The 18,592-nt window shown below is 42.6% G+C and overlaps 1 protein-coding gene and 1 pseudogene across 1 annotated transcript; one reads left to right on the top strand and one right to left on the bottom strand.

Moving 5' to 3' along the window:
* Positions 1-18,592, bottom strand: part of LOC137005151 (uncharacterized) — a 1,346,463-nt pseudogene that overhangs the window by 295,534 nt on the left and 1,032,337 nt on the right.
* LOC137007551 (sperm acrosome membrane-associated protein 4-like) lies at positions 6,571-18,173 on the top strand. The gene is made up of 3 exons (XM_067369093.1): positions 6,571-6,677; positions 9,852-9,962; positions 16,030-18,173. Exons 1-3 carry the CDS (start codon positions 6,626-6,628, stop codon positions 16,248-16,250), a joined length of 384 nt encoding a protein of 127 aa, XP_067225194.1. The 5' UTR covers positions 6,571-6,625; the 3' UTR covers positions 16,251-18,173.

Raw genomic sequence — 18,592 nt, 5'->3', positions numbered from 1 at the left:
TCCCACCAGAAGACTGACTATGCCCACAACGACAAACAGCACAGAGACGAAACAAGACAACAAGTGCAGTGTAGGTGTATGAAATGACCGGGAAATGTAAACGGAATGGATGGCGGGAGGAAAATGGAGTAATGGGAGAATGTCCATGTGCTATCGTGACTGCGTGTGCACCCGCTACTACGATAGCGGCAACAGCTGGGAGGAACGATACAGAGAATGAATGAGGTAAGTATGTGCGAGGTAAGGAGTGTGTGTGTGTGTGTGTGTGTGTGTGTGTGTGTGTGTGCCAGTGCTGCTTCCCCAGCGGTGGCAGCTAATGTGACTTTATCACAATCCTAAATGAAATTATGGGTAGAAATAGAAAAACATCCCCTTCTTTTGTAGAGTCTTATGGAGGTTTTATAACAGAATCCAAAGATATTGCAGACTATTTTAATAATTATTTTACAAATAAAGTTAGTAATTTAAGAAAAGGTTTTGGAACACAAGACTTTAATTACTGTGAACTGATCAAAAATGAAATCATGGCTGATAAAATGTGTAACTTTAACTTTAATTGTGTGCAAACTGCAGAAGTGATGGCCCTGTTAAAGTCTCTTCCAACACATGGTAGTCCAGGCACAGACAACTTGGATACCTTAGTATTGAATAAACCAGCCAAATATATTGCTGTTCCGTTGTGTCATATATTTAATCAGTGTATAGCGAGTGGGATTTATCCCACTCTGTGGAAGGAAGGGAAAATTACTCCATTGATAAAAGACAATCGATTATCTTATAATGGGCATAACTGCAGACCTATAAGTATTCTGCCTGCACTCAGTAAAGTTATGGAAAAGATTATTCATACACAAATTTGTAACTATTTCCAGAAAAATAATTTGATGACTATGTTTCAGCATGCATATAGAAAGGCACATTCTACTTGTACAGCTCTCACACAGATGACTGATGGATGGCTTAGAAGTATGGATAATTCTGAATTAGTTGGAGTGGTCATGTTGTACTTCAGTGCCGCTTTTGATCTAATAGACCACCATATTTTAATTGAGAAATTGAAGAGCTATGGCTTCACTCTTTCTGCTGTTGCACTGATGAAAAGTTATCTTTCCCACAGAACTCAGCGGGTTTTTTACAATGGTTCTTTATCTAATTATAAAGGTTTAGTATGTGGTTTACCTCAAGGAAGTTGTTTGGGTCCTCTTTTGTTTTCTGTTTTTATTAATGATTTGCCCTTAACTGTCAAAAAAGCATCAATGACAATGTTTGCAGATGACTCAACTGTTTACTATGCTGCAGACTCATGTGACAAACTTAATCATGTTCTGTCTAGAGAATTGGATTCGGTGTATGAGTGGGTTAGCAGAAACAAATAAGTCTTAAATATATCCAAAACTAAAAGTATGATTATTGGATCAAAACAAAAATTGATGCTTGGATCGGAATTAAAGTTACATATAGCCAGGCAAAGAATACAACAAGTAGAAAAGGCTAAACTGTTGGGTTTGGTTATTGATAGTAGTCTTTCTTGGACAGAACACATAAATACTATTGTTAACAAAATGGGACGCGGCATTGCAGTAACTAAAAAGTTTTGTCATTATGTGAATCAGGACACTTTAGAAATAGTTACAGGGTCATTAATATTATGTCACTTGTCATATTGCACTGAGGTGTGGTCTTCTGCATCTAAAAAGGACTTGACCAAAATACAAGTTGTGCAAAATAAAGCAGCAAGACTTGTTCTGGGCTGCTCAATCAAAACAAGTAGAGATCAGATGTATTCTACTGTTTCATGGCTCACTTTAAACCAAAGAATAATAGTTACTTTAAGCACCATGATATTCCGTTAATCAAATAGTGTACTGTAACTCTGTGCACAATCGTAACACCAGAAAGGCAAACAATGGTCATATAACGACCCCTTATCCAAAAACTAATTTTATGAGGAAAACCGTCCTGCATAGAGCTATTGTCATCTGGAATAACATTCCCATTGAAGTTCGTCAGCTTTGTAATAAGCTGTCATTTAAAAGTAGTCTAAGGTGTTATGTGTTGATGTAGGTTCTTATATGTCTTAATTAATGTAATTTAAATCATATTGTATTTATGTTTCATCCTGTTATGGATCGAAACCAGATTGTATGTACTGTATGTATGAGTGTGTGTGTGTGTGTGTGTGTGTGTGTGTGTATATATGTATGTGCATGTATGTATATATATATGTAATGTGTGTATGTGTATATTTTATCTACTGTGATGATTGACATGTTGTTGTTGTAATGTAATATTTTAGAATGGACCCCAGGAAGACTAGCTGACTGCACAGACTTTCAGCTAATGAGATCCATATAAATAAACAAACAAATAAATGAACTGAACAAGGTTGTAGTGGTTGTAGTTTTCATCCGCACCACCACTGGGTTCTAGTGTGCTCCCTGGGTGTGATAAAAGATGAGGAAGTAGTAGAGTAAGATATATGTTAGAATTACCCTGTGTTCCATTCGGAAGGGCTCATCCCTATGCCCTAATCCCTTCAAAGTGTTTACCCTCCGGAGTGAGAGCCTTGAAGGGATGAAGGGTGTAGGGATCAAAAAACCTCTTCATTTGGAACGCACTTCTGCGTCATCTTAACGAGACGATCAAGGAGGATAAATTGTGCAGGCTGCGTCTTTTGTTTAACGTTAGTTTTTATATTTATTTATTTTTGGTTTATCGCACCATGTGTCTATGTATTTGAAACATTTGAATGGACTGATAAAGGGAGCTGTAAAGTATTTTTGTTTAAGTACAATGTCATTTCGACCATATTAATGTATTAAACCTTACTCGTATAAATATTACAGTAGTATAAAAAAATATTATACATACATTATAGGTAAAATCGAACTCCTAACCTCCTGTACCCATTCTGTGACGACAAGCAACTTCCCTGTGCAAAGGATCATGGGGTCCCAAAGTGTCCATGAGTTTGTACCCTTCGAAAACCTTCATTCCGAAGAGCCCTTTGAAGTGGCAAGTTTTGAGCACTTCAGTTTGGAACGACCCTTCAATATGGCGGCCATGATTGTTTTCACTCCGAAGTGCCCTTCGGAGGGCGATATATCCCGTTTGGAACGCACCGTTAATGAAGGTATTTAAAGAATCTGGAGACATTGCAGCTATTGTTGAAGATAGACTACAAACATTGTATCAAGCATTTACTCCAGTATATACTGATGGATCTAAAGATCCTAATACAGGGAGAACAGGTTTGGCTTTTACTTGTCCATCTTTAAACGACTTTATTAATAGGAGAACATCAGATCATTTGTCAGTATACACTGTAGAGATGATGGCAATAGCAACAGCATTACAGTGGACAGAAGACACTGGAATCAAAAAGATTGTCTTTGTACAGATTCATGTTCAGTATTACAGTCATTGCAATCATTCACATCTCACAAGACAAGAAGATATAGTAAATGAAATATATGAAAATCTGTATAGATTTAAACATATAAACATCATGATAATATTTATGTGGATACCAGCTCATAGGGGGATAAAGGGCAATGAAAAGGTTGATGGATTAGCAAAGCAGGCTTTGGAAAATGAGGACATCATGAATATCTCACTTAGTAAATATGAAGCAAAAGCAGTAATTAAAGTATATACCACTAAGGAGTGGCAACAAAAATGGGATACAGGAAATACAGGACTACAGCTTTATGAAATACAATGGGAAGTAGGAGGGGTGAGGAAAACAAGAAGAAATACTAAAGAGGAAACTAGTTTAACAAGATTAAGGGTTGGGCATACCATGCTGAATAAAACCTTAAAATGAATAAATAAACATCCAACAGGATTATGTGAGCACTGTGGAATGGACGAATCAGTAGAGCATGTTATTTGTGTCTGTCAAAAGTATACTAATCAACGAGAAACAATGAAGAATGAACTTAGAAAGGTGGGAGTGGATGAACTAAAGCTTAAATATATATTTATTTATTTATTTATTAGAGTTTATTTTTTATCTCAAGAGAGCAGAGCTGACTAAGAGAATTTAGTTTTTTTTTTTTTTATTATGAAATGGGTAAACTCTGGTCCACACTCCAATACAGTGCACCTTAATGCACCATAATGCACCTTAACGTTGGTGCCACCCACTATAAAAAGAAAGGAGAAGAAGCGTAAGATAGAGGACAGCATGGTGTGCTTTGTGTTCCTTCTCGGACCTGAGAGAACATCCTTGTTGAGGAACTTAATTGTTTGCTGCTCAATGGTAAGTAATGCTTGATTATAACCACTAAATGATGTATTCTGCATAGCTTTGACTTTTATACTTAATTGTATATGTGAAATGTAGTTCTGAGGCAACGGTTATTATTCATTTAGGTTGTCATCCACACAAAGTTTGACACCCACCCCATCAAAGTTTAAGCTAATTGTTATATACTATTTAACTAGCATATTGCATATAAAAATTAGTTCAAAACTTTGACCTGAGGAGGGCAGTAATACACTTAGCAGTGTCTACACTGCTAGAATTCAAATAGAGAAGAAGAAGAGAGCTAGTTCAAGATGAGCATTTCTGGTTAAAAATTAGAAAATGAGTAATTGTTTCTCTTGATAAGACCATTATTTCTCATCTGGGATCGTGTAGAACAATTTGAAGCTGCACTGAAACTAATTTTGACCTTCAACTGTTTGGTGCCCATTGAAGTCCACTATATGGAAAAAAAATCCTGGAATGTTTTCATCAAAAACTTTAATTTATTTTCGACTGAAGAAATGGACATCTTGGATGACATTGGGGTGAGTAAATTATCAGGAAAAGTTTATTTAAAAGTGAACTAATCCTTTAAGAATAAATTATTTTTTCAACACAAAAATCCTATTTTTTGCCCAACAAGTTACTTTTTACTGGGAAAAGTGAATGACAAGGCTTAATGTTGATGCCCTGTGTGTGTGTATATATATTATTTAGCCTCTGATACTAAACTACCCTGGTATTTAACCAATTTAACCATCTTATCTGTACATGGAACATGGAATCTGATTAATTCATAATTAGGTAAGATGGTAATAATTCACCAGCTTGGCCAGGCTGGGAGACCATATAAAACCAGCTTGATCAGCTAAACTATAGTGGGAAACCAGATGAACACCAGCTTGTCCAGGTTGGGAGACCAGCAAAACAATCTGAACACCAGCTTGTCCAGGTTGGGAGACCAGCAAAACAATCTGAACACCAGCTTGGCCAGGCTGGGAGATCATCTTAAACCAGCTAAACACCAGCTAACCCAGGCTGGGAGACGAGCTTGACCAGCTTAGTCAGGCTGGGTGACCAGCTAAAACCAGCTGAACACAAGCTTGGCCAGGCTGGGAGACCATCTTAAACCATCTGAACACCAGCTATCCCAGAGCTATCCCAGGCTGGAAGACCAGCTAAGCCAGCCTGGGAGACCAGCTAAAACCAGCCAACCAGCTTAGACTGGTTTTAGTTCGATTTTTCAGCAGGGCAGTCACACGAAAGTAATCAGATTAAATAATAAAATAAAGTAAGTGTAACGTAGTTCGTAGATACGGGAAGAACGAGGCGGGAACCGGCGAATGTTCAAACAAACTTTAATTCAAAATAAACCAATACAAAACGAAAGTAATGCCGGCAGACCCTTGCGGACGTCTACCGGCCACACAAACATAATAAAACATAAAATAATATCCAGGCCTAGTCCTCTCTCGTCCTTCACTGTCGTCGCTCCTACGTGAGAGACTCGAGGCCGGTGCGCCTCGCAGGTGATGCTTGTTATCCCTTGCGTCACCGGCCTCGCGCCGTTCCCTCCTGGCTCTTGCCCGCCCTGCTCGTGAGATATTTCAAAATAGAAAATTTAGTGTGTATCTACTATAAACAGTGCCATTTCGTGGCGTCTCCCTCTCCTTCTGTTTGAAAACACGGAGAACTGTGATTCTGCTTCACAAATCAAGCAGAGATTGACCGTGCCAATCATATTCCAGGGGGGGCCGGTGCCACCCCTCTAGACACACCCCTGGGTATGTATGAATAACAAAAGTGACAAAAGTGCTCATGAATTTTGAAAAAAAAAAAAAGTGGTCTTTGAATGCATTTTCCGTGAAAGCAATGAGAAATGATCCACAGTTTGTTCCACATAGACTTCTCTGTTTCACTGAAAAAAAAAAAAAAAAAAAATTGATAATTTAAACAATTATATTGAGAGCATGTTTTTGCAGGACATTTGAATGACATTTTGAATTTGAAATGTGGACATTTCATGAGCCCTTATATTTAAAATAGCTTTAAAAACATGCTTAAGTTTGATTAAAAATGTAAAAATGCAGACAGTTTTGTGTGATGGGCAGATTTAGGTGTAGGGGGACAGAATGTACAGTTTGAACAGTATAAAAACCAATACGCCTATGAAATGTCCTCACTAAGATAAACAAACCTGTGCGTGTGTATATTAATTTACACCACACCCTTGAGACGCCGCAGGACTGTGTTCAGAAGTGTAACGGATGGTGTCTTGGGTGTGGACCTATAAATCTAGCAGATCTCTGCTATTCACAGCAGTCTGACTAGAATTTAACAGTCTTCTACTTGACCTCAGCTACAGCAAGAAAGATGAACAAACTCATTTTAGGCTTCTTTGCAGTCATTCTGTATTTCGCAGCAGGTAAGATGCTTATATATATATATTTTATATATATATATATATATATATATATATTTATATATATATATATATATATATATATATAGCCTACTTTATAAAACAGCAGTAGATTATTTGTTTGAATATTTCTGGTCAGTTTTTTTGTGTGGCGAATGAGCTCCTTTCATTCCACATCTATTCAGTCACTGTGGAACATGTGAATCTGTGAGTCACGAACATAAATTTAGAAGCTGTGGTTTATGTGTCATTTTCATCCATAATATTGCTTTCAGTGATTTGAGCCTACAACAAGCTTCGACAAAGAAATACTCTTGATTTTTAGGACTAAGGTCTCAGCTAATGAACCATGTAAGGGAATAGGTCTTTCTGAAAATGTTTTTCTCTAAAAATGTACATTTATTCACTTCAGAACTTAATTTGTTCCATCCGACACATTAAAAAGCATATTTGAATTTGATCCATCTTTTTAATACTAAACATATATAATCATCATTCTTGGGTAAATCAGACATGATATCATGTAGTTCAGTTTAATATTTTAACACAATGAATAGAAAAATGAATGACATTTCTTTCAAAATTGACATAAACCTTCACCTGACGTTGTTAAATACTGACAGAGTTGACAAAAGTTCAGCTTGGGGCCAAATTTAAAATGTAAATGTAAATAGAATTGTGAAACTACATTAGAATTTGCCATATGGAAAAAACATTAAATCACAACATCGACTTTTTGAGAGCACTTGTCTAAAGGAGTTGACTGACTTTTTGTATTGTTTGATATATTACAGATCTCCACCTTTCAATTAAAATGTAGATTTTTAAATTTGTTGCATTTTTAAACAATTTGTTTGGCAGTTTTACATTGTGACCTCATGCTGAGGACAAGGTAAATTACATGTATTTTACAAGTATAGAGCATATATTTAAATAATAGTAACTAAATTATTTAAAAATAAAAGCAATGAATGTCCTGAGTATCCAGATTTCCAAGTATTTTTATTATGATTAATTAATTAATTTATTTATTTTTTAACATAAAGCAGGCATTTTATCTCTTATCTCAATAATCAGTGCCATGTCAATGCAGTTTGCAACATGTTAATAGAACGTTATATTGGGAGGTCTGGTTTATTCTTACCCATTTGAGACCAAACCAGTTACATAGGAAAACTTGGCTGAACTTGTGTCAGTTTGGCTATAGACCACATTTCTGAATCTGAAAAAGTATCTGTCATATCTCTGCTAATATTTTGTAGAGTAGAATGGAAGTTAATTCACTTGCATGTGTTTATGTGCTTGCGCTGTTTTGTCCATCATTTAACGCCATACATCACGAACAGTTATATTGGGAGTTATATTTGCTGTGTGAACTGCTCATTTGCATTTAAAGCAACCCAGCTGCATTGTTTGCTCACTCTAATATCCAGCTCAGACATCACGAAGAAGACCTTTTATTAATATTATAGTTATAGACTACTTAATAACTTTATAATTACCAAGAAAATGTTTGGATCGCTTTTCCAATTCAATCACCAAAGAGAAGAACATTTATTTTATTCCATAATAATTTGTTTAATTGTATATTAATGAACATATTATATATTCAGCAAATTAACTATATACTGCAGCATATATTTGCAACACTATACTTCATATATGCAATATACATTGTATTTAGTGAACCAGACTTCTTCTGCTCATTGCTATGAAAATCCACTCATAAATAGTGCCTGATGCTGCTCATAATTTTCAACCTCTGAAACGCTCACCACCTTTTATTTTGCATATTTTGACTAGGGTGGTAATCAAGTGTCTATTTATTTTGCGCAGTATCAAACAATGTTCAGTTTCAAATAAATATTTACTGTAACCTCCACCCACCCTACTGTCGGTGAGAAATTCTGCTCTAAGGAAGATCACATGATCATATGCCTAGAAAACAAGGTTTAGTGGATTAAGAAAAGAGAGACATTTCACAGAAAAGAGGGAAGAATTATCTGACATGTCACAATCAGGTCTATGCTTGGTTTGATCTTACAAAACCAAAAAAAAAATCTAAAGCACACTCTGTTTGTGTAACAAAGTGATGGTTAATGACTCTGATAATTAAAGCCTTTTCACCATGTCTACCCTATTGTTTTTATCCTACGGTATGGTTTTGTTTAATTGATTCATATTTCAAAACCCTGTTAGTGAACTGTGACTGGAATTAGAACTTGAAAATAAAAATTTCAAATATAACATGGATCATTCAGTATATGATATGTGTAGCTACTTATTGTGTACGCTTGAGTAAGTGTGTATGGATGGGGTTCGTTTGCTATAGTTGGGTTTCAAATTTTCTTCAGAATTGAGCTTAATCAGATAAAAAATGTCCTTAAAGGTAAAAAGGATTCATAAATATGAATTGTTTTTGTACATTTTTATATTGGGAGGTAATTACTGCATATTCAAATATGATATGCTCTCATATAGATATAAAGATAAACATGGGAGGGTGAGTGGGTGTGACTGTTTTAATGCTTTATCCTTAAAAGCTTTTAAACTCCATTCAGGGTGTAACCGAAACCCGCCTGTAGATTTATCTCTCTCTCTGTGTAATACAAAGGGTATATTTGTACCTGTACATGTGTTCCAGATATTAAAGAATGTAATCTTAAAATGTTATCTCGTTTAAAAAAAAAAAGAAAAGAAAATTCTGTCGACTTTTACTCAATCAATCCATGGGTTACAAAAGGAGACATTTAGAAGGAATAACCTTTTTTTCATATTTGGGTGAACTATTATTGCAGATGAACTGTGCTTCCAGTCAACTACATGTTTAAGTTTTGTTCAATTCTTCATCCTTCTGTTGCCTGTGTTTAGTACATATGTGTACTGTAGTAAAGAAACATGACTTGCACTCCTCTGAGCTAGAGCACATACCGAGAAGAGAAAGGGTCGAGAAATGGTGAAAATGTTACTTATGTTGACGATTAGATTGGAAACAAATCTGCAAAATGGTGCATTAATGCTCTTACCTTTCCAGTAAAACAGGAGATTCGGAGAACTGTTTATTACTTTTTATACTGAAGAAACTTATATGCCTTTTAAAAAAGATTTTAATAAATTCCATGAGTGGTACCATGTCACTAACAGCTTCAAATGTTTCATGAATCTGCTCTCTCTCAGGTCAGGCCCTGCAGTGTTATGAGTGTAAACTGGGACTTGGGAGTCTTTGCTACACAACCAAAAAGACATGTGATGCTGGTCAGGAGTGCTTCAGTGGATTAGGGACGGCTGGTAAGTTTATTCTGTTCAAAAGCTGTTGAAAATGTACTCGGTTACTAATGTAACCTCGGTTCCCTGAGATACGGAACGAGTACTGCGTTATGGGGGAAAGGTCTCCTTTTTCCCCGTTACTGAAGCCTTTTTCAATAACGCAGTGTAACTGCATCGTCATTGGTTCACTCATAGACAAGTTGTTGAACCAATGACGGCACGGCATAGCTGCGCGACCTATGGCGACAGAGCGTGCGAATATTCCCGCCGAAATGGGCGGGGCTTAGGGCTATATAAGCGGGCGTCTCGCCATAGGATTTCAGGTCATTCGACTGAAGCGACGACACTGAAGCCGCAGCCTCGTGGCACGGCATGTAACGCAGTACTCGTTCCGTATCTCAGGGAACCAAGGTTACGTTAGTAACCGAGTACGTTCCCTTTCGATATTTCACTCGTACTGCGTATGGGGAACGAATTCAACCGCGCCGTGCCACGGCAGGGAACGACTGGACTTGTCTTGGGCACCGCGAAGGAACCAGAGGACAAGTGAGAAGGCCGGAGCCGTCGAACCCTTCGTTACACTACAAAAAGGGAGTTAACTCCCAGAGTGGCATGGAGGGGAGCTCGATAGAGGCCGCTGGATCATACCGAGAGGACCCGAGCTTGCAAGGTCGGGACGTCCAAATGATAAAATCTGACAAAAGTGGACGGCGAAGACCAGCCGGCCGCCTCACAGATGTTTTCAATCGAAACTCCACTAGACCAGGCCCAAGAGGAAGCCATTCCTCTAGTAGAGTGAGCTCTAACTCCTATGAGGCAGTCGAGGCCCATAGAGGAGTAACAAAGAGCAATAGCGTCAACTATCCAACGCGAAAGACGTTGCTTTGAGACCGAAGTGCGGCCACCAAAGCAGATAAAGAGTTGATCAGATTGCCGAAAAGGCTGTGATCGATCAACGTAGGTTCTTAATGCCCTGACAGGGCAGAGTAGTTCCAGCTCTCGCTCGTCCGACGGGGGAGGAAGCGCTGAGAGGGAAATGCTCTGAATGGAGTCGAGAGCACCTTAGGGACGTAGCCATGCCTAGGTTTCAAAACGACTTTGGAATCGTTGGGCCCGAACTCAAGGCATGCAGGGCTCACGGAGAGGGCCTGCAAGTCACCAACTCGCTTAACCGATGCTAGTGCAAGTAGCAGAGCGGTTTTGAGCGTCAGGGGCCTGAGGTCAGCTGAACGCAGTGGCTCAAAGGGAGGCCCTTTAAGAGCTCTGAGGACTAAAGAGAGGTCCCAGGTGGGAACAGTGAAAGGACGAGGAGGATTTAATCGCCTAGAACCTCTCAAGAAACGCACCACGAGGTTGTTTCGTCCCACTGACTGGCCAGCAATAGGAGCGTGAAACGCTGCAATGGCTGCTATGTAAACTCTGAGCGTTGAAGGTGTGCGACCCAGATTCAAACGCTCCTGGAGAAAAGACAGTATCGGAGATACGTCACACTCCACTGGGTCTATGTTGCGTGTAGAACACCAGTCAACAAAGACCGACCATTTCTGGGCGTAGAGGCGTCTCGTGGACGGAGCTCTCGCCTGAGAAATGGTATTCAGCACGTCCCGGGGGAGGTCAGCAGGCTCCCGTCGAGGGACCAGAGGTGCAGAGCCCAGAGTTCTGGCTGGGGATGCCAAATCGTCCTGTTCGCCTGAGAGAGGAGGTCCCGTCTCAGGGGGATCGGCCACGGAGCTTTTGTGGAAAGCTTGAACAGCTCTGAGGACCAAACTTGGCTCCTCCAGAGCGGGGCCACCAGGAGGACTCTGTGCTTGTCTTCCCTGATTCGTCTGATGACCTGTGGGATCAGAGCGATCGGGGGAAAAGCGTAAAGGAGGGTGCTGGGCCAGGCATGGGCCAGCGCATCTTCCTCCTTCGAGAAATAAATTGGGCAGTGAGAGTTGCCTTCTGAAGCGAAGAGGTCTACCTCTGCCTTTCCGAAGAACTCCCAGATCATGAGAACCGTCTGGGGGTGGAGCATCCACTCGTCTGAGGGGACATTGCTCCGAGATAGCATGTCTGCTCCCAAGTTTGTTCTCCCGGGTATGTGAGTCGCCCTGAGCGACTGAAACCTCGGTGATGCCCATTCCAGAAGACGCTTCGCCAGAGCGCATAAGCGGCTGGACGAAAGACCGCCCTGGTGATTTATGTATGACACCACTGTCATGCTGTCCGACTGGACTAAGATGTGGCGCCCTGTCAGGTGTGCCTGGAACGCATGAAGGGCTCGAATCACTGCCAACATCTCGAGGCAGTTGATGTGCAGATGGCATTCCTCGTGAGACCACGAGCCGAAGGCCGGTCTGCCCTCGCAAAGACCGTTGAGAGCATCGTCCTTCTGGACACCGCCTGTAGGGGTACCCCTTGGTTGAACCATACAGGGTTCATCCAGGGTTTCAGAGCTGCCAAACAGGCCTGATTGACCCTGAGACGCAGGCGGCCGTGCCGCCAGGCGTGAGGAGGGACCCGGAACTTCAACCAGTACTGCAGAGGCCGCATCCGAAGAAGGACGAGCTGCAGAACCAGGGAGGCGGAAGCCATCAGCCCTAGCATCCTCTGGAAAAACTTCAGAGGGAAATTGGCTCTGTTCCTGACCGATGCTGCGAGCTGCTGAATGGCCAGAGCGCGCTCTGGAGAGACTACAGCCGTCATACGGACCGAGTCGAAAACCGCACCCAGGAACGTTATACGCTGGCTGGGGAGCAGTGAGCTCTTGGCAAAGTTGACCCTGAGACCCAGGCACTCCAAGTGGCTGAGTAGCATGGATCTGTGATGCTCCAGCTCGGCTCGTGACTGGGCTAGGATGAGCCAGTCATCGAGATAATTGAGAACCCGGATTCCCATCTGTCTCAGTGGGGAAAGCGCCGCGTTCATGCACTTGGTAAAAGTGCGAGGAGCTAGGGACAGTCCGAATGGAAGGACCGTATATTGGTAAGCCACACCCTCGAACGCGAATCTCAAGAATCGCCTGTGATGGGGGCTATCTGGATGTGAAAGTATGCATCTTTCAGGTCCAGCGAGCAGAACCAGTCCCCGGGGCAAACCTGCGCGAGGATCTGCTTCAGCGTTAGCATCTTGAACTTCCGTCTCATGAGGGAGAGGTTCAAGAGCCTGACATCTAAGATGGGTCTGAGACCGCCATCTTTTTTGGGAACTAGGAAATAACGGCTGTAAAACCCCGAATTGCTCTCTGAGGGGGAGACTATTTCTATAGCTCCTTTCCTCAGAAGAGACGTGACTTCGGCTCGGAGGACATAAACGTCGTCTGTGTTGACTGAAGTCGGAAGCACCCCGCTGAAGCGCGGGGGCCTTCGGGCGAACTGAAGCGAGTAGCCTCGACTTATGGTTCCCAGAACCCAGCTTGACACTCCAGGGATGGCCCGCCAGGCCTAGGCCCGCGTGACAAGGGGCTGAATGGTATCGGGTGATGGGCCGCCAATCGGGGGCCCGAGCACCGGAGAGAGTGGAAGAGGAACTTCGCTCTTTCCTAGAGAAGGTAGAATATTCATAGTGTTCGCCATAAGAATGGCGTTTTGCATGGACGCAGCACTGGGCCCAGTTAGCACAACACTGAACATATCTCCCACGCCCGGAGCTGAACGAGGCGGAGGGGGGGTGGAACGAAAGAGCTTTTGGGGTGGTCCGGCCGTGGCGAGACTTTGCCCCATCCTCTTCCTTCCTGAAACATCAGGAGGGCTTAGGAGGCGTCGGGTCCAGCGTAATCTTAGGCCGGGGTCGCTGACGTTGCCTCGGGAAGGAGGAGCGCTTACGATGGCGCTGTTCCTTGGATGGTGCTGCCTGAGAGGTAGAGGGGCAGGTTTGTTCTGCTGAGCCGGCGCAGACTTGGGGCGGCTGGAAGCAGGCGTGCAGCTAGAGCGTTTTGGCAGGAAGTGTTGCATAGCCTGAGACAACTTGTGTGCTGCAGTAAAACGCTCCGTAAAGCCCTCTACTGCTGGCCCGAAGAGACCAGAAGGAGAGACCGGGGCATCCAAAAAGGCCGTCTTGTCCATCTCCTTAATCTCGGTCAGGTTGAGCCACAAATGGCGCTCAAGCACGACCAGGCTGGCCATGGATCGTCCAATGGCCTGAGCTGTGGCCTTTGTGGCACGCAGGGCTAAGTCAGTGGCGCTGCGGAGGTCACGGAAGGCAGGTGCATCGACGCCAGACTCATCCAGAGAACGGAGGAGCTTCGCTTGAAACACCTGGAGAATAGCCATGGTGTGCAGCGCTGAGGCAGCCTGGCCCGCGGACGTATATGCTCTGCCAGCCAGGGCAGAAGTGGTCCTGCAGGACTTGGATGGAAGGGCCCTCTTAGTTTTCCAACCCACAGCCGTGGGGGGACAGAGGTGAGCCGCCACTGCTTCGTCCAGGGGCGGTAGATGCTCGTAACCCTTCTCTTCAGAGCCATCCACAGAGGTGAGAGCTGAAAAATGCGTAGTACATAGGCGGGCAGAATACGGGGCGCGCCACGACTTCGTCAGCTCGTTGTGAACCTCTGGGAAAAACGGTGCAGCGCGTTGACGAGGGGCCTGGTGGGAACCCGGCAGGAACCACTCATCGAGCCTGCTCCGTGATGGCTCCTCTGGTGGAGCCCATTCGAGGTCCAAAACCTCTACAGCTTTCGAGAGGATGCGGAAGAGCTCGGCATCCATACCCGGCTTGCAGTCAATGGGCTCCAGCGAGGAAAGGTGGGCGGGGTCAGAATCACCGGCCCAACCTTCGGTTTCAGAGGCCGCGAGAGACATGAAGTCATCAAGCGGCTCGTCCTCAGAACCGCCAAAAGAGATGTCGCTCGCATCTGCCGAGGGACGCAGCTCAGGGCGGGAGAACAGGACGGGGGACTGCTCTCTCGGGGGAGAGGGTGAGGCACGCGGGGAAGCCGGCGTGACGTCATCCAACTCCGTGCGCTGGGCCGCTCTGCCCCGCTGTCTCTTCCTAGCCGGCTCGCGGGAGGAAAAAGACGGGAGGGCGCGAGCGGCAAGATTGCCTTCACTGAAGAAGGCGATCCGCGAGCGCAGAGAGGCGAGACTCATGTTCTCACAGTGAGAACACGAGGTCCCAGTGAGCGCTGCCTCTGCATGGGGTCTGCCCAGGCAGCAGACACACTCACCGTGTCCGTCGTCATCATGCAGAGGGGCTCTGCATGTGCCACACGAGTGGCGCGGCATTTGTAACAACACCGCCGCCGTGAAAACGGCGTTTGAGGGGCTCTTTTAGAGCAGCGAGGGCCGCTAGAGCGGTGAAAACCGCTGTTGGAAGCTCTTTTAGAGCGGCAATAAACCGCGGGAAATTCGCTCTTTTAGGCGCGCCGGATGGCGGCAGGAGACGGGTTGGCAGGCGGCCGGAAGCGGGAGGCGGGCGGCTCGAAACGGCGCTCGAGGCGGCAGTCGACGAGGGCGCCGGCGCTTCTTCCTCGGCGAGCTCAGCAGTCCGCTGCTGGAGCCTCTTCGACGGCGGCGAGAGCTTCTTTCCAGGCGAGCTTCTTCAAGGCGGCGAAGGCTTCAGCCGGAGATCAGCGAGGAGCGATGTGAAGTCGTCGCTGAAGGAGAGAGAACTGAAATCCTATGGCGAGACGCCCGCTTATATAGCCCTAAGCCCCGCCCATTTCGGCGGGAATATTCACGCGCTCTGTCGCCATAGGTCGCGCAGCTATGCCGCGCCGTCATTGGTTCAACAACTTGTCTATGAGTGAACCAATGACGATGCAGTTACACTGCGTTATTGAAAAAGGCTTCAGTAACGGGGAAAAAGGAGACCTTTCCCCCATACGCAGTACGAGTGAAGTATCGAAAGGGAACCCTCATTTTTTTGAAAGACGTAAATGTTCATTAAAGAGTCATTATTTTTTGCATCTCCTTAAATTTAATAAAAAAAAAAAAGATTCAATATACTAAAACTGAATAATTTATTTTATTTTGGTGATTTTAATTACTTTTTATGCTTTCCAGGGTGAAGAACTTTGTTAATGTTTGCATACATTTTTTCTGTTCTCTGACATTTTTTTAATTATATTTTAAAGCTTAATCTATGTTTTCTTGCATCTCAATTTCAGCTGGTTTTGTGGATATTAAGATGAAAGGATGTCTCGAAGTGTCAAAATGCAATACAACTGAACAGGTGAATTTCCCATCCAACTCAAGCACACAGGTATACCAGATGACGAAGACGTGCTGTTCTACTGACCTGTGTAACTCGGCTCTGGGTCACTTCTCTGCTGTCAGCATGGCCTTCACTACCATCACTTCTGTGTTCATGGTCAACTTCCTCATTTGAGGAGGATTATTTCATCTCTCTCTCACACACACATGTTCGTTTATGTGAATTGTGGGGATATTCCATAGGCGTAATGGTTTTTATACTGTAAAAACTATTTTCTCTCCCCCTACACTACCACTACTCCTAAACCTACCCATCACAGGAAACTGTGCACACTTTTACTTTCTCATTCTCATTACCCATGAAAAGTGGGTAATATGGGTAATGTCCTCATAAGTCACCCTCTTCTTGTAATACCTATGTCATACCCATGTCATTATACAAATTTGTATCCTGATATGCCACAAAAATGCACACACACACACACACACACACACACACACACACACACACACACACACACACTCTAACTCACTCACTGCTCTCAGTCCAGCTCTTTGTCTCTTTGGATATGTAGTAAAGACTGGATTGATAGCAACTTCATCCAGCTGAGAGAACAATTTCAGATATTAGCTTTTAATCCCCATTTACACATGTCTGTCTGTAACTTATTACAGATAATACACTCATAGATTATGTACACTGAAAGTTACTGAGAGCACAATCCAAATTTTTAAAAAATTCTGCTGTATAGCAAATAACTACATAAAGAAATTTGTGGTAAAGAAACTTAACACAAATCTTAAGTTAATTTCTTAGGTGGTCTCTCTCATTGAGGTTTTCATTCTTGGAGGTTAGCTGGTCTCTCTCTTCTGTGTAGTTTGTGCTCTTTGTATGGATGTAGACACACAGCACTATGACTGCAGTCAGCAGATGAACACACAGCAGCTGCTCTGGTGCTTCTGATCCTCACACTAGCCATTTCTGAAGATGACAGACAATGTGTCTTAAACACTCAAGTGACAAAAATGTGTGAGTTAATTGTTGTTATGATAAAATGAGTCTCAGCACCTGTGTGTTGAGGGGTTTGGTGTCTCTTGGTGTCTGAGTTTTCTGTTTCTGTCCTGACATCAAAACTGTTTATAGGATCAACATTAACATATTCATCTCTTAAGGCTATAGTTCACACTGTGCGATTTTGGCCAAGATTTGGTCGTCTGAGACAAATTTTGCAAATCCTAAAAGATTCCTATAATCCTAGCCTAAAATCTGTTGTCTTTGATCACTAGTTTGACATGTTCACAGACAGCTGGTTAAAGGCAGGGTAGGTAAGAAATTTTGTTCCAAATTTGTTTAAACTTTCTATATATATCAATGCATAATTAAAATGTAAGTACTCTGATAAAAAGAGTATAAAAATCGAGTGACTCTAGACCGTTTAATCTGTATTAAACACAGCTCATTATTTCCATTCGGGACGAAACACAGGATTGGCTTAGGCGACTGTCACTCTCTCGCAACCATGGCAACCACCCTTTTGCCACACATGACCTGCCCACTTGCGCGCGCACATTTGATTTGGGGAATTCAAGAGGCACGCGATCCTAGGAATACCAAAACAATGGCAGAGAAACAGCAAGCAAAATTCACAGTACCGGCCCATGCAGTTAGTGAAGGCAAACCAGGCAAAAAAAGGAAGACAGTAACAGTACAAGAAAAGGCAATGAACAAAAAGTCTTTGGATAAACAAAGAAATAAAACGCAAGTTAATATCGGCGTGGCTTTCCAGCGATGGCGAGAACTGAGGGAACTCAAGGGGCTGAAAAGTGACTCCTTGATGGCTTTATTTCTGCTGGACAGGTAAATCTTTCTTTTTGTATTTTGATCATACATATTTTTTGCTTATTTTTTCATGAAGCATGTGTCATTAGCACACGTAGCTGCGTAATATAGCTAACATAACATTACTCAGCGAGCCGTTGTAGAGACTATAAATAATCTATAGGCCTAGCTCAAGATGATAGCTATAGTGTTGAATTGTGCATATTTTGCTTTAGATAACTAAATACATGTTTAACAGATAGTAGGCCTAACGTTACTCCGCATCTAGGAACTTTTCTTAGAACTATATTTACTCTCTGTCTAACTCTTTTACCATGTTCACCTGTAAGTTTACCTGCACGTTTTTTTTCGCCTTTGTTTTGTTTTTATATTCTCTACCTATGTTTACTGATGTCTTTATCTTGTATAGTGTGTGTCGTACACACTTTGTTGTATGTGTGTGTTATTATTTTGTGTCTGCAATGCAGTTGTGAGTTGATATTTGAGTGTATGTTACTCTGTTTATCTGTAGAACAACGTATTATGAATCTTACACGAAATTCATCTTCATCAAAGTGTAAATGATGGTAATGGAAAAACGTGTATCATGCAACCTGTTTTTAGCTTTGCCATATAGATAACTAGCTCGTTAGCGAATCAAAAAATTTATATTTTAAACTTTACCAATATCAATATGC

The sequence above is a fragment of the Chanodichthys erythropterus genome, chromosome 3 (assembly GCF_024489055.1).
Source record: "Chanodichthys erythropterus isolate Z2021 chromosome 3, ASM2448905v1, whole genome shotgun sequence".
Taxonomy (NCBI): Eukaryota; Metazoa; Chordata; class Actinopteri; order Cypriniformes; family Xenocyprididae; genus Chanodichthys; species Chanodichthys erythropterus.
Note: the sequence above shows the minus strand (reverse complement) of the source record. Positions and strands in the feature narration are given on the sequence as shown.

Coding starts and splice junctions, on each gene's coding strand:
- LOC137007551 (XM_067369093.1), top strand. CDS start 6,626: ATGAACAAACTCATTTTAGGCTTCTTTGCAGTCATTCTGTATTTCGCA. Junction 6,678..9,851: donor CATTCTGTATTTCGCAGCAG/GTAAGATGCTTA, acceptor GCTCTCTCTCAG/GTCAGGCCCTGCAGTGTTAT. Junction 9,963..16,029: donor CAGTGGATTAGGGACGGCTG/GTAAGTTTATTC, acceptor TCTCAATTTCAG/CTGGTTTTGTGGATATTAAG.